Genomic DNA, 13,060 nt, shown 5'->3' on the forward strand with positions numbered 1-13,060 from the left:
GCAGTTATTGCTCCTCCTTCTCCAATTCCTGTTATGCTGATGATGATATGATGAAGATGATGGTGGTGGTGGGCAATTTCTCCCTCTTCTTCCCTCACACACACGTACTGAATGGCCACTCTGTGCCTGGCGCTGTCTCGGCACTGGTGACACAGCGTGCCGAGACTGGTAGCCCCAGCCCTCACGGAGCTTACTCTCCAGTGGAGAAGAGTTAAACAAGGAGACAAACCAGACTGTTTCAGAGAGTGAGAAAGCCTGAGAGAAAAAGAAAAGGAAGCTGTGCTGGAGCATAAGAACATGGTGAAGATTCATAGGCTACTTACAGTGGCCTGAGAAGGCTGCTCTGAGCAGCTAATACTGAAATACAGGCTTGAAAGATGAGATGGTACCAGCCAGGCAGAGCTGAGGAAAGAAGATTCCAGGCAGAGGGAAAACCTAACGCCAAGGCCAGGGACAAAGAATCTGGCCAATGAGAGGAACAGAAAGGCTTTGTAAATACTGCCTCAGGTAAGCCCCACAATAACCTCTATGGGGAGGGGTACTAGTTTAATCTCCATTTTGCATTTGAGGAAATTGAGGCTCAGGGAGGTTGACTAACATGTCCAGCGTCACACAGCAAATCAGGGGCAGAGGTGAGACTTACACGGAGCACAGCACAAGGATGAACAGAGGTACCTCCTTCCCTAATGTCCCAGATCTAGAACACGAGGGTCAGTGTGCACCCTCCCAGCCCACCCACAGACACCAGCCCACCGGCCCTGGGCCACGGAGATCACACTGCTTCTAGGTGAGGCGCCGAGCGCCTCATTTAGTAAATCCTGGCTGCTGGGCTTGTTCTGGCAGGAGTTAGCTGTCACGTGATGCCTTCCCCAGCACTCTTTCCCATAGCAAGTCAGGCTGTTTATCCTTTCTTCAGGAAGCTCATCTGAAACACGCATCTCGTGACGGCCTTTGGGCCGCACTAAATCTGTTCCAGGCCTTGCAGCCGGAGTAGCAGCTGAGTAATTCAAAGGGGGGGAGCACATGGGGAGAAGAGAACAAAAGCATTTGCAATTTTTGGAACAGAGTTAAGAATAAAAGAAAGGTCAAAAGAAGGTTTTGGTTGGGCCTGACCCATGCCCTGGGGCCGGGGATCCAAGGGCAGATCCAGGCTCAGGGACTGTGGCTCGGGAAAGCAATGGGGCTCACCTGACGGCTCCCCACCCCCATCCTCAGGCCAGACACCCAACCCTGTGATCCCAACGCAATTTGTCCAGCCTGATGGGGAGTTAAGATCTTGGGACCTGAGACCCAAGGACCACTCTTGGGGCTGACCATGTGGGGCTTTGCCACTGAAAAGGGGATCTTGGGCAAGTAGTTTCTGTCTTCCCTCCAAGCCTTGCTGCTTTACAGTGAACAGGAAGGCGTGTGATCCCTGGTTGGTTTCCCTCCAAGGGTTACTAGGACAGCCGGTCTGGAGGCAGTGTCACAAGGGCTCTGTGAAATGTTCCTGTGCCTAGCTCAGTGCCCAGGGCATGGGAGGCCCAAGGCAGATGTGTTGAATGGAAGAATGAATGAACCAAAAAATGAACTCTGATCACGGGGAGAGGCGGAGATGAGTGTCTCAAAGAACAGATTCCAGAGGGCAGTTATTCAGAAATGAAGTCATCAGCACTGGTTGGAATGAGGGAGGGTTCCCTTCCTTCACAGGGAGAGGAGTGTGGCCCAGAGATACTCTGAATTATCGCAAATATCAGAGCTGGACGGGCCCCCAGGGATCACATAGTGACCAGGGATATTAAATTCGCTGCCTGCGTGCTGCTGCTCCCCCGTGTCGATAACCAGTTGGGCCTCTCCTTCCTTCCACGCCAGCATCTTTCATGACACAGCCCTCCAGGCAGCACCACAGATCCCCCTCGGCTGGAGCTCAGGAGGAAGCCTATCTGCCATTCTTTTGCGGGTAGGGGAATGAAGGTCTAGGAAAGAGACTTGTCAAAGTCACACAGCAGGTCGGGAGTGGGTGGGGAGGGTGGTCAAGACCTTACCAGGTGCCAGGCGCGGTGCTGAAATGAATACAAGTTGGCAGAGAACCCCAAGGAGCCCCCAACAGGTTAAATAAAAACAAAATGACTAGCAGAAGGCCTCCCGGCTCTTCCCCTCAGCCCTCTCTGGGCTGCTCTGGCTCTGGAACAGCCAGGCGAGGTTGGAGGCCCTGACCCTAGCTGGGAAGAAAGGCCCTTCCTGTCCTCAGCATCGTCCCATCGGCACCCTAGGATAATCCAGCACAGGGGCCCCACCACCCCTCTCCTCTTCCCAGGCCCATTAGCCCGGTTCTCCCAGCTCTGCTTGGAAATGGGAGTGCAAATTAATGGAGAGTTAATCAGCCGAGGAAGAGATATTAATAGACTCAGCCCCACCCCCAACCTTTCTTCTCAGGCTGGAGGCAAAGGAGCCTTCAAGAAATCAGAGGGAGAATGCTTCATTCTGAGCGCCTTCATTCTGAGCGAATTCTGTAAGACACAGATGTCACACTAGCAGGGCCAGAAGAACACTCAGAAATCCTCCGTCATTTGGAGGTTTAACTGGGGTTCAGGAAACCCAGGAAATCAGGCTCCCTTCCCTTTTTTGGGCGGGGGAGGGGGAATGTCAAAGATGCCGTCAGAGTCTGCAAGGGCCCAGTGACTCTCTCCCCACAACAGATTAAGAACCACTGATCTAATCCATGCTCATTGCTCACGTGGGGAAACTGAGGCCCAGCCACAGGGAGCTACTTGCCCAAGGCCATACAGCACATGGTGACAGAATAACCAAACGTCTGCTTCCTCCAAAGATACTAAGTTTAGCCTATTGTGGCCCTGGCCCTGGGACTCTGGGCACACAGAGGAACGGGAGGCACTGTCCCTGCCCCTGAGCAGTTGTCAAACCTTGTAATGGTAGCTGTTCTCCACTCTCCCTGTTTCCATGGCAATGGTGCCACCTGACTGTTGGAACATGGCTCAGACACAAGGCAGCATGGCTCTATGACTTGCCACTGGTCAGATGACAGCTCTGTTCCAGCTAGTGGCGGGGGGTGGGGGTGGGATTAGAACCTCTGATTCCTGAATCCCAGCTCAAGGATTTTGGAATGGGTCATGCCTGATCCTCGGCTGGAAAGAAAAATTATAATCAGTTTCTCCATTTCACACATATGATTGAGTCTCTACAATGTGCAAAGGCCCCACAAGAGAACAAAATGCTGTCTGTCCCCAAGGAACTTAAAGTCTGAAGGTCACATGCACATGCACACACGGGCTGGGAGCCCAGGAGAGGAAGTGACTGACCACCTGCCTTAGAGGAGCTAACAAGAGCTGAGTGTCAAAAGATGTATTCATCTGATGAACATTTGTCAAGTCCCAAGAAAGTGCCAGGCTCCTGCAGAGCCCTGGGAATAAAACAATGTACAACACTGTAGTGGCCCCCACGCCCAGGGGGTTTATGATGGAGGGCTGAGGGTGGGGGAGGAGGAATCAGGCACTAATCACATAATCACACACACAGAGGTGTGTAGTGGGTGGAGCTGGCCTCGTCTTGGAAGAGCAGGTGTGAAGTGCAGGCCATGAAGGGGAGAGGGGCTGGGTGAGCAGGGTTGTGCCGCTGTCCTAACCACCTGTGAAGATTCTTCTGCCTTCCTGGTGCTAAGAGCCCAAGGGCCACACCAGGCTGATGTGTGTCTGAGTCCACTTCATGCATATAGCAGGATTTTGGCAGAAGCTTGCGAGTGCCTGGCCTGTCTCTGCGTGAAGGGGGCCGGTACAGTTTAGGCGGGGATGGTCTCCACGCAGCATCTAAACCCCTACGGAGAGCTCATCAGCTCTCCATAACCTGAAAACATTTTCTGGAAGTTGCCCCCTCTGAGGGGACACAGTAGCTTAGTGTAGTTAATTAACTCCACTGCTGAGATCAAGAATGGAGGTCCTGAAAGGAGCCAGAACTCGAGCCCAGCCCTGCTGATCCTCACAGGGTTGACAGAGAGGCTATATGACAGACAGCAAGGGGCTTGGGTTCCTTGGTTAGAGTCTTCACTCTGACCTTTCCTAACTGTGTGGCCTTGGGCAAGTTACTTAACCTCTCTGAGCATCATTTTTGTCACCTGTAAAATGGGTTATTAATAGCCTTTTATTTATAGGTTAGAATAATCTTGGGAAAAATCCAGCTCCTTAACCCAAAAATCCAACTAATGGCCCAGAAGACCCTGCGGGGTCGGGCCCCTGCCTAGCTGCCCCACCCCCACCCCCAAGCATTTCCTGCCATTTTCCCCTTAGCCACTACCCTCCAGCCCTGCGGTTCCCCAACATAGCCCTTCCCCAACACAGCCCGTGTGGCTATGCAATCTGCACGTGGCTCCTCCTTCTCATCCTCCCCTGAAGCATCTCCTCTTCAGAAAGGCCTCTCCTGCCCACCCAGTCTTTAGATCCTCTTCTCACTTCAGATTTGTTCTTACTGTGCCCATGTCACAGGTTACCACTGTTTCTGTGTTAACTGATCCAGGGTCAGTCTCCCCTCTGGACCACAGAGTCCACTGATGATCACGGTGTCTGACCCAGAGAGGGCACTCCATAAACATTTCTAGAAGGAACGACACAGTCCACCAGGAGGACTATTTGTGCTGCTCACAGCACACTGACACAGCATTTGCCACATGGCATTTTGTTGTTGCTATTATTATGATTATATTGCCAGACAGGCACAGGGAACTGTGGCTTCTTCCCCTAATCTTTACAGGGAAACATATTTTAAGGAAAGAATAATAAGTCCAAATGTACCCATTACCCAGCTTCAACACGGCCAATCTTACTTCATCTACGGCTCTCCACGCCGCACAGCCACACATGCAAGTGCATGCAGAGATTGCTTCACTCTGCAGCAAATTGCAGACATCATATTACCCCATATTAGAGGCCTTCTTCAAGGAAATGTCAACCATCATGTGTCTCCGAGGCTGGGAATGGGGGCACACCGGGCGAGAGGCATAGATGTGCACTGCCTCTTTTTAAAGAACCTCCAAGCTCCTACTAAAAAATGGAGGTAACTATACTTATGTCTGTGAGTTGTTAAGAAAATTAAGTGAGTTACAAACAGGGACAGTCCTGCCACAGAGCGGGTGCTCATCAAATGAGTCACTCCCAACATGGTGTCAGCTATAAAGCTCTGGCTCAGGAGGCCGGCAAACTGGGCTTGAATCTAGCTCAGCTACTGACGTGGTAAATCACCCTAGGCACATGACCTAACTTCTCCAAGCCTCAGTTTCCTCATCTATAAAATGGGGGAAATAATCGCACCTGCTTCACAGGTAGGGGATGAGAATTCAGTGATAATACAGGGAAGGGAAACCCTGGACCCACAGCCTGGTGAGGGGGCGAGAGCCGCCCAACGTCAAGTTCAGACTCAGGGCAAGAGACAGGGTCCCAGGAGCTTTGCTGGCAGAAGAGACTTCTTTGCATGAGCAAGTGCAGAAGAAGGTGGCTCGGGGCAGGGTCGGGCTTTCAGGGCCAGAGAGAGGCATGGCGAGGCAGGAGGCGGTGAGGACCAGGACGACGTACCTGGAAGAGCTCCGAGTCGTCGGGGCTGTACTGGCTGGGTTCAATCTCAGAGTTCTCCGGGCACCACTGCAGCTCCTCAAAGCAGGTAGCAGAGTCAAAGTCGCTGGCGTCCAGCTGGGAGAGGTCGAGCTCCGGAAAGTCAGCGCACAGTTGCTCCTCCCCGGACCCCCCACCCTGAGGAGACAGGAAGGAAGGAGGTGGGTCAGAGCTGAGCTTGGCTAGACCCAAGCAGGGACTCTTTTACTCATGATGCTGCCAGTCTGGACACCTGGCTACCTTTGTCCAAGGCCCAATTTTGCCAAGTGAAATGTAAAGATTGGCCTCACCCACTTGCAAATGTCGAATCTACCAGGTGGTAAGTCAGGTCCTAGCAGTACAAATCCTCCTGCCTGCTGCTCTCTCCCCTCCTCCCCTGCACTCCTATACATCCCTCAAAGCCCTGCCCACGTAGCACCTCTTTTCTTTTACCAGAAATGTTTTGTTGACAACTTTATTACAACCTGTAAATGGATATCTACTCCTTTATATTACTGCTCCCACATGAAATGGGACTTCTGGAAAGCAACAATCCCTCTATATTAAAAATGAAACAGCAAAAAGCAATAATAACAAGGGCTGACATCACTGAGTGATTGCTATGTTCTAGAAAAACTCACCAATGTTCCCAGGAATATCTGTAATGTCTACAGTGTGGAAGCCCACCTATTGGTAGATAACAGGTAAACAAAACTCCAATCACCTGTACCATGGAATACTACGCGCTGCTGAAAAGAACGAGGCAGCTGTGTAAGTTCTCCGTGACACTACACTGCAGAGTGTCAGCAGGTAAAATATTATCCCACATGTGAAAGAGAATGAGGCTCAAGCTGCACATTCCTCCCGATAGTATGGATGAGAATATCGTGCAAACACACAGGAAGAGGTCTAGGAGGCCCTAAACCAGTGGTGGGGGCGCAGGAGGGAGTCATGGGAGACTCTGCTAACAGCACCAACTGAATCCGAGCTACTCCAAGTGTGGTCCCAGGACGGGCAGTGTCAGCAGCACCCGGGAACCTGTTAGAAATCATGCAGATTCTCAGGCCTCACCCCAGACTTACTGACTCAGAAGGCGACCCCCTCCTCACCCTGGTCTCCCGAGTTCAACAGTTACCAATAGAAAGGCTACCTTGCAGAGTCAGAAATAGCCCCGGCTGGGAGGCTGACATAGAAACAGAACACCACAGACACTGGGGGACGGCAGACCTGAGTCATGGTCCCCACTCACCAGCTGTGAAACCGGGCAAGTCCCTTCACCTCTCTGAAGCTCAACTGTCTCATCTGTAAAATGGGACAACACCACCTGCTTCATACAGTTCATATTAAATGCGGCAATGCTCTAGCCTGGCTTGATAAGGGCTCAATAAATGGTAGAGAGTAGTAATGACAAATAAAAAGTACTAATGGGGGAGCAGGGGAAACAGCTCTGCGGAGAGCGCATGCTTCGCAGGCATAAGGTCCTGGGTTCAATCCCCAGTACCTCCAAGCAAAAATGATAATAACAATCAAAACAACAGAGTTTCATGGCAGGCAGAGATAGGTGGAACCTCCTTAGAGAACAGAAACAGGTCTGTGTGACACTTAAGAGAAATAGGTTTTGCCCAGGCCTTTTCCTTAATTGTTCCCACTTACTAGGCCTCATAAATTATGAATAAATGTATATTATTAGCTCAACTTGACACAGGAAAAAGGTTTTTATCCGAATTTGGGTCAAATGTCTTAATTGGCGTTTTGCAAAAATCCTGCACACACGGGCAGCGCCAGGGCTGGGTTCTCCCAAGTGGCCAGTCCCTGCTCTCAGGCCAGCAGCATGGTACCCAGCGAGCCTGCCTCTAGGGACACCCCCGACCCTGCCTACCTGCCCCCTAGCTGCCTGCTTTCTCCAACCCACATGTGTTCAACATCCATGAATATTAAGCACTGTGTCACTCGGGTGAGGATTCGCAGCCGCCTCCTGGGGCATCCCTCCTCCCCTACCCAGGGGAACGGTGCAATGCAGTGGTTTTGCCCGCTCTGGAGAGATGACGGTTTGTTTCTAGTTTCTGACTGTGATGAATAAGGCTGTAATATCTGTGTACAAGTCTTTGTGTGGACATGTTTTTATTTTTCCTTGGTAAATATCTTGGAGTAGAATTGCTGGTCACATGCTAAGTGTATACACGACTTTATAAAAACCACCAAATTGCTCTCCCAAGTGGCTGTATGGGAGTTGCAACTGCTCTGTGCCCACACCAGCACTTGGTACTGTCAGCCATTTAAATCTGAGCCATCCATGATGCCTGCAGGCATTTATTAAACGTTACTATGAGCCAGGCGCTGCGACGTGTAAGACTCAGCTCTCTCTTCATGAGTTAACATCTAAGTGGGAGAAGAAAACACATAAATATTTCATGACACACTCTGTTAGTACCATGAAGGAACCAAACAAAAGGTGCACTGATGGAGGACAAGAGAGGGAGGGGAATCTACTTAGATGGGGGTCATGAAAGGCTTCCTGAAGGAGCTGACGTCTGATCTGAGACCTGAAGGAGGAGCCAGGCAGTGGAAGATGCGGAGAAGGTTCCAGGCAGAGAGGACCCAGCAAAGGCAAAGATCCAGGTGGGGACCAAGCCTAGAGCAGGGCGCACTGACCAAAGGCCAGTGAGGCTGCAGCCCAGTGAGCGAGCGGTGGAAGGGAGAAGAGAGAGGCAGGTAGAGGCCAGATCAGGTAGGGATGGAAGGGATTTTTGGTTTTACACCAAGTGTGATGGGAGTAGGGCCAGTGTCAAAGCAGGCAGATGGGTTAAGTCAGTGTAGCATCCAGGAGAGGGGCAGGCAGTGGGGCTGGGAGGACACCACTGGAGGCATGTGGAGCAGGAGGGAGAGCCAGAAGCAGAGACACGAGGATGCCGGGAAGCTGGGGCCCCCCTGACCAGCAAAGCCCCCAGCTCCAAGCAATCTGGGGAGCTCTTTCTATTTGTTCCGGATCCTGCTCATTCTTGTATCTTAGAGCAGCCACCTCTGTAGGACCTGCTTCTTGAGTCTCAGAAACAAATTTTAAATTGGAGTTCCAGAACCCAAGACTGGCCAAGAACTCAGCAGCACTGAGAGGCTGTCCAGGCAAGTGGTTATGGACCATTTGGTAGACAGAGGCCCCGTCAAGAACCAGATAAAAGTTATGGACATGTGTGCACAATGCATGTGTGTGCAAGGAATTTAGGCTTAACCTCTAGGCCTTCACAGACACAGCTAAGAACTCCCGACCTGCTTGGTCCACCTCCTTCACTTTGCACATAAGGAAACTGAGGCCCGAGGAAGATAATGGATTTGCTCAGGGTCATCCACTGACTGTTCTTCCCGTCAAAGCCAGGCCACCTCCTTCACAAAACACTCATAAAGCCAAGTGGCCATGACTACTGCACTACTGATTACCCAGAGCAGCTCCACACTCTCACTTTGTACCCACTTTGACATAAAATAAAGGACATAAAAATAAAGAAACCTCAGCCTGCAGCCTTGTCGATTATGGCTGAGGCCACTCTCAAGCTAAAACCCATTAAGCACTGCATTAATAGTGATTTCGCTGGCCTTCTCCTTATCTACAGAGACTTTTGAAGGGGTGCCTCGGGTGACCCAGTTCTCTTAGAAAGGTCTGACTTGAAGCCTTCTAGCTCTGTCCCGGCCACCTCCCGCAGGCCCCACCAGTGGAGCAGCGAGGTCACAGCCCAGGCTAAGCCACTGCTATTACTAGGCACTTTCTATATGCCAGGAGCCACGCTAAGTGCCTGATATGCATCCTCTCATCACATTTTTATAATAACGCTGCAGGGCACGTGTCACTGTCCCCATGTTACTAATCAGGCAACTCAGAGTTCCGGTAGCTTGCATCAGTTTGCCGGTGCCACCGTGACACAGCGCACAGAACAACAACAGTCTGAGATCAAGATGCTGGCAGGGGTGGCTCCTTCTGAGGCCTCTCTGGCTGGTTTGTGGATGGCTGTCTTCTCCCTGCGCCTGTTGCCAGCATCTCCCCTCCATGCGAGCTTGTCTGTGTCCAAATTTCCCCTTCGATGAGGGGCCACCCTAGTGACCTCATTTTAACTTGATGACCTCTCCAAAGACCCTACCTCCAAATAAGGTTGCATTCTGAGGTACTGGGGTTTAGGACTACAAAATATCTTTTTTTTTCAGACACAATTCAACCCCTAATACCCAGGATCCCAGAAAGGTGAAGTTGAGATTCAAACTCCAAGTCTCTTCGCTCCTACAAAGCCTGTGCAATCGTCTGACATCCTGCTTCTGAAAGTGAGAAGGAACGTTCCCATTTATTCCCATTTACAGAGGAGGAGACAGAGCTTTGGAAAAGGTCTGCGAAAGACCCAAGTCACAGGGCTAGTTTGTGGCTGAGCAGGGACAGGACTGGGGCCACATGTGCTGTGTGTGCACCAGCTCCATGTGGCCCCCACCACAAGTCTGCCTACATCCCTGTCGTGGGGTCCCCCACTCTGGCTGCTGAGCCTTCTGTATCCATTCCTCCAGCAACACCACACCCCTGGTCTGAAGGGGCTGTGGCTGCCCCAGGCCAGGCAGATAAAGGCTCCTGGCAGTGGATTAATGGTGCTTCGTCCAGATTCACATAAGTGGCTTCACTGTGTATCTTGTCGGAAATCAATTCCTTGTTAAGAAAGAATGCAACTTCAGGAAAAATTGGCAGTTCCACTTTCCTGACTACAATCAGCAAATCGCCTAGCTCAGTGTCTGGCCCAGAGCACATTCTCAGAGTTACTGAGTAGAAGGAAGCAGGCGCGGGGAGGGGTGGCGGCACTAATAGAACCTGTGCTGGGCCAGCCCGTACGTAGCCACTCTGCATCCTTCAAGGGGTCACCTCCCCTCTCTGGTGCTCACTGACCCCTCCAGAAAAGAGAACATCAAACAGACAGACCCAAAGGAACATTCTTGCTCAAGTATTGATACAATTAATTCTGTACGTACTTAGTTTCTGAGATCCACATAAACTTTGGCGGAACATTTAGGTAGAATAAATGAATGGATTGACAGAGGGGGAGACAAAGGTGCAGAGAGAAGGTCTTTCTTGGCATGGAAAGAGGCCTGGACAAGAAGACAAAGGGCTGGGCCTGGCTTGGCTAATACCAATCCTTTCGGATCAGGACCTAACTTTTGCTGCCTCAGTTTCTATTGACAAAATGGGGATTAAAAAGAAACCTACCTCACAGTGTTCTTACAAAGATAAAATGACAGAGGACAGGAGCCTGGCACGAGTCAGACACCCCATGAATGGCGGTCACAAATACAGCATGTATAGGTGGCATTCACAGCTACGGTCTCATTGGTACCCTCCTAAGATGCAGGAATTGGGCAGTGGTCAATGTCCCCACCTGACTAATGGGAAAGTGGGGCCCCTCAGAGGGTCAGTGCTTCATGAACTCATCTTCTGACCCATCCCCTCAGTCCTAAACCTACTGGCTCCCTCAGTCCTGTGTTCTTTAACCTCCACCAGCTCCCGGTCCAGCATTAACACTGCTCGTAGTTCCTCTGGGAGGAATGATCTTGCCCTAACAGCCAGACCATGCTGGCTCTCTCCGGGCTGGCCCAGGAGGGCAGGGAACAGGGCCCCCACCCAGGCCTCCAAACTTCTGGACCACCATCTTGTCTACCTTGGACACCTTCTCTACTGCCAGTGTGGAGCCTCTTCCACCGACAAGAAGTTGTATTTGATGGTTTGGGGCAAGTTATCCCTTTTAAATTACTCTCAGGAATGCCTAGACTGGCCAGGAGATCTGCCAGGGTGGCAGGTACCTGGCACTGGGGTCACATTTCCCGCCTCCGTAACCATGGCTGATACCACTAACCGGTCATGGCTCTGCTTCCTGCTGAGCCCTGAGCCTTCTCAGCACGGAGCCTTAGCAGCCACTGCTAACCCAAGAGATCCAGCCTGGTCTAGACCTGTGACCCTGTGCCTCCACTTGCCTTCTAGGAAGGAAGTAAAGTAAGTATTCAGGAAGTCCCCGCAAAGCCATTTCATTATACAAGTGTTTTCTATTTTCTCCTCCCACCCACTTCCCTTCTTAATGGTGGCAGCCCCCTGATTTTTCTTGGGGAAGCCATCCCTCCCCTCCACCCAGACAGTGCAGGTAAGCACAGTCTGGCTAATTAAAGGGCCTCATCCTAGTGACCACAGCAACTGGTTCAGGCGTGGGTCAGAGTGAACACCAGGAATTTGCTGGTGCATTTGGACAAGGGTGCTCGGCTGGTTGATTAATTGTGGAGAGGCTGACAGCCATCTCTGCCTCTCCTTGGGAAGTCTGCCTGACAATGAAGAGGCATGGGGAATGTAGGGCCAAGAAGCAGAGAGAGGCAGTCCCCCAAAATAAGTTAAACGCTTGGATCCAGCTGTGTGAAGCCAGTCTATTCCCTGTACTCCACAGTAATGTGAGTGAATAAGTTCCCTTTCCAGATTACATACCAGTTGGAGTTTGTCACCTACCAATGAAAAAGTTACGACTGATTCATCTCCATACATTAAAAAAAAAAAGTCTAACCTTCCCACAGTCTTCCAAATTAGTACAAAACTCCTAAAGAGGCTTCCAGGAGAATAGTAGGAAAAGTAATTGATTTTAGTCCCCACAGAAATACTACAGCATTCTCTGAAATAAGATCAGGAGTCACAGACACAAAGTTAAGCTCTAGCAAGAATAAGTAGAAAATGCAGGGACTCTGAGCTCAGCCTGAAAGAACAAAACACCCTGAGCTTAGAGATAAATCTGACGATTGAAAGGATCTCTCCCCAAAACACTCAAGGCTAAGCACCTCAAAAGGTCATCTGAGGTGCCTTCCACGCAGAAGCGTTGGCCCCAGGTCCGCTGAGCACAAACTCAGTGATGCTCGGCCCTTTGCAGTGGAGCCCCGAGCCCCAGTCAGGCAGCTGCCTGCTCAGCGCCTGGTGTAAGGTGATCCGTCTGACAGAAGGTCACCAGGTCTGGCGAGAGTGGGTCCTCCAGCCCAGAGAGCAAAATGGGTCCAGCACTCAGAACTGGGCTACAAGGCCAGGCCACACCCAGCCAACCAGGGAGGACGACCAGTTGCCAGTGACCATGGGACGGCAGCTCTGTGCAGTAGGTGGGACAAGAGGATGGAGGAAGTTGGGTTCCTGATACTGTGATGTGCCAGTCGGCCCTGGGACACCTGCCTCAGGATGTGAGGGAGGACTCGACTTGGAGCTTGTTGAATTTTTTGTCATTTTAGGTGGTTTTCTGTTACTTGCCAGCAAACCTCTTCCTAACCAGGCCCTTTCAGGTCTTTGGTACAACAGACGTTCCTCTAACCAGTCAGCAGGGTCAGCCAAAACTCTCCATCTCCTCCTGTAACAATGCCCATCGCTAAGGCCCAAGGCGCCCAGAGCCTCAGAGATGACCCTCCAGGTCATCCACACAGCTGCCTCCGCGGCTGTTACTATAATCACAAACTTT

At 51.2% G+C, this 13,060-nt stretch overlaps 1 protein-coding gene across 1 annotated transcript in view; it reads right to left on the reverse strand.

Annotated features, from left to right (window-relative positions):
• PPARGC1B (PPARG coactivator 1 beta) overlaps positions 1–13,060 on the reverse strand; it is a 106,420-nt gene that overhangs the window by 27,079 nt on the left and 66,281 nt on the right. Inside the window, exon 2 of the mRNA XM_015239346.3 lies at positions 5,559–5,732. Within this exon, the coding sequence (XP_015094832.3) occupies positions 5,559–5,732 (174 nt within the window). The remainder of the gene's footprint in view (positions 1–5,558; positions 5,733–13,060) is intronic.

The sequence above is a fragment of the Vicugna pacos genome, chromosome 3, assembly GCF_048564905.1.
Source record: "Vicugna pacos chromosome 3, VicPac4, whole genome shotgun sequence".
NCBI lineage: Eukaryota > Metazoa > Chordata > Mammalia > Artiodactyla > Camelidae > Vicugna > Vicugna pacos.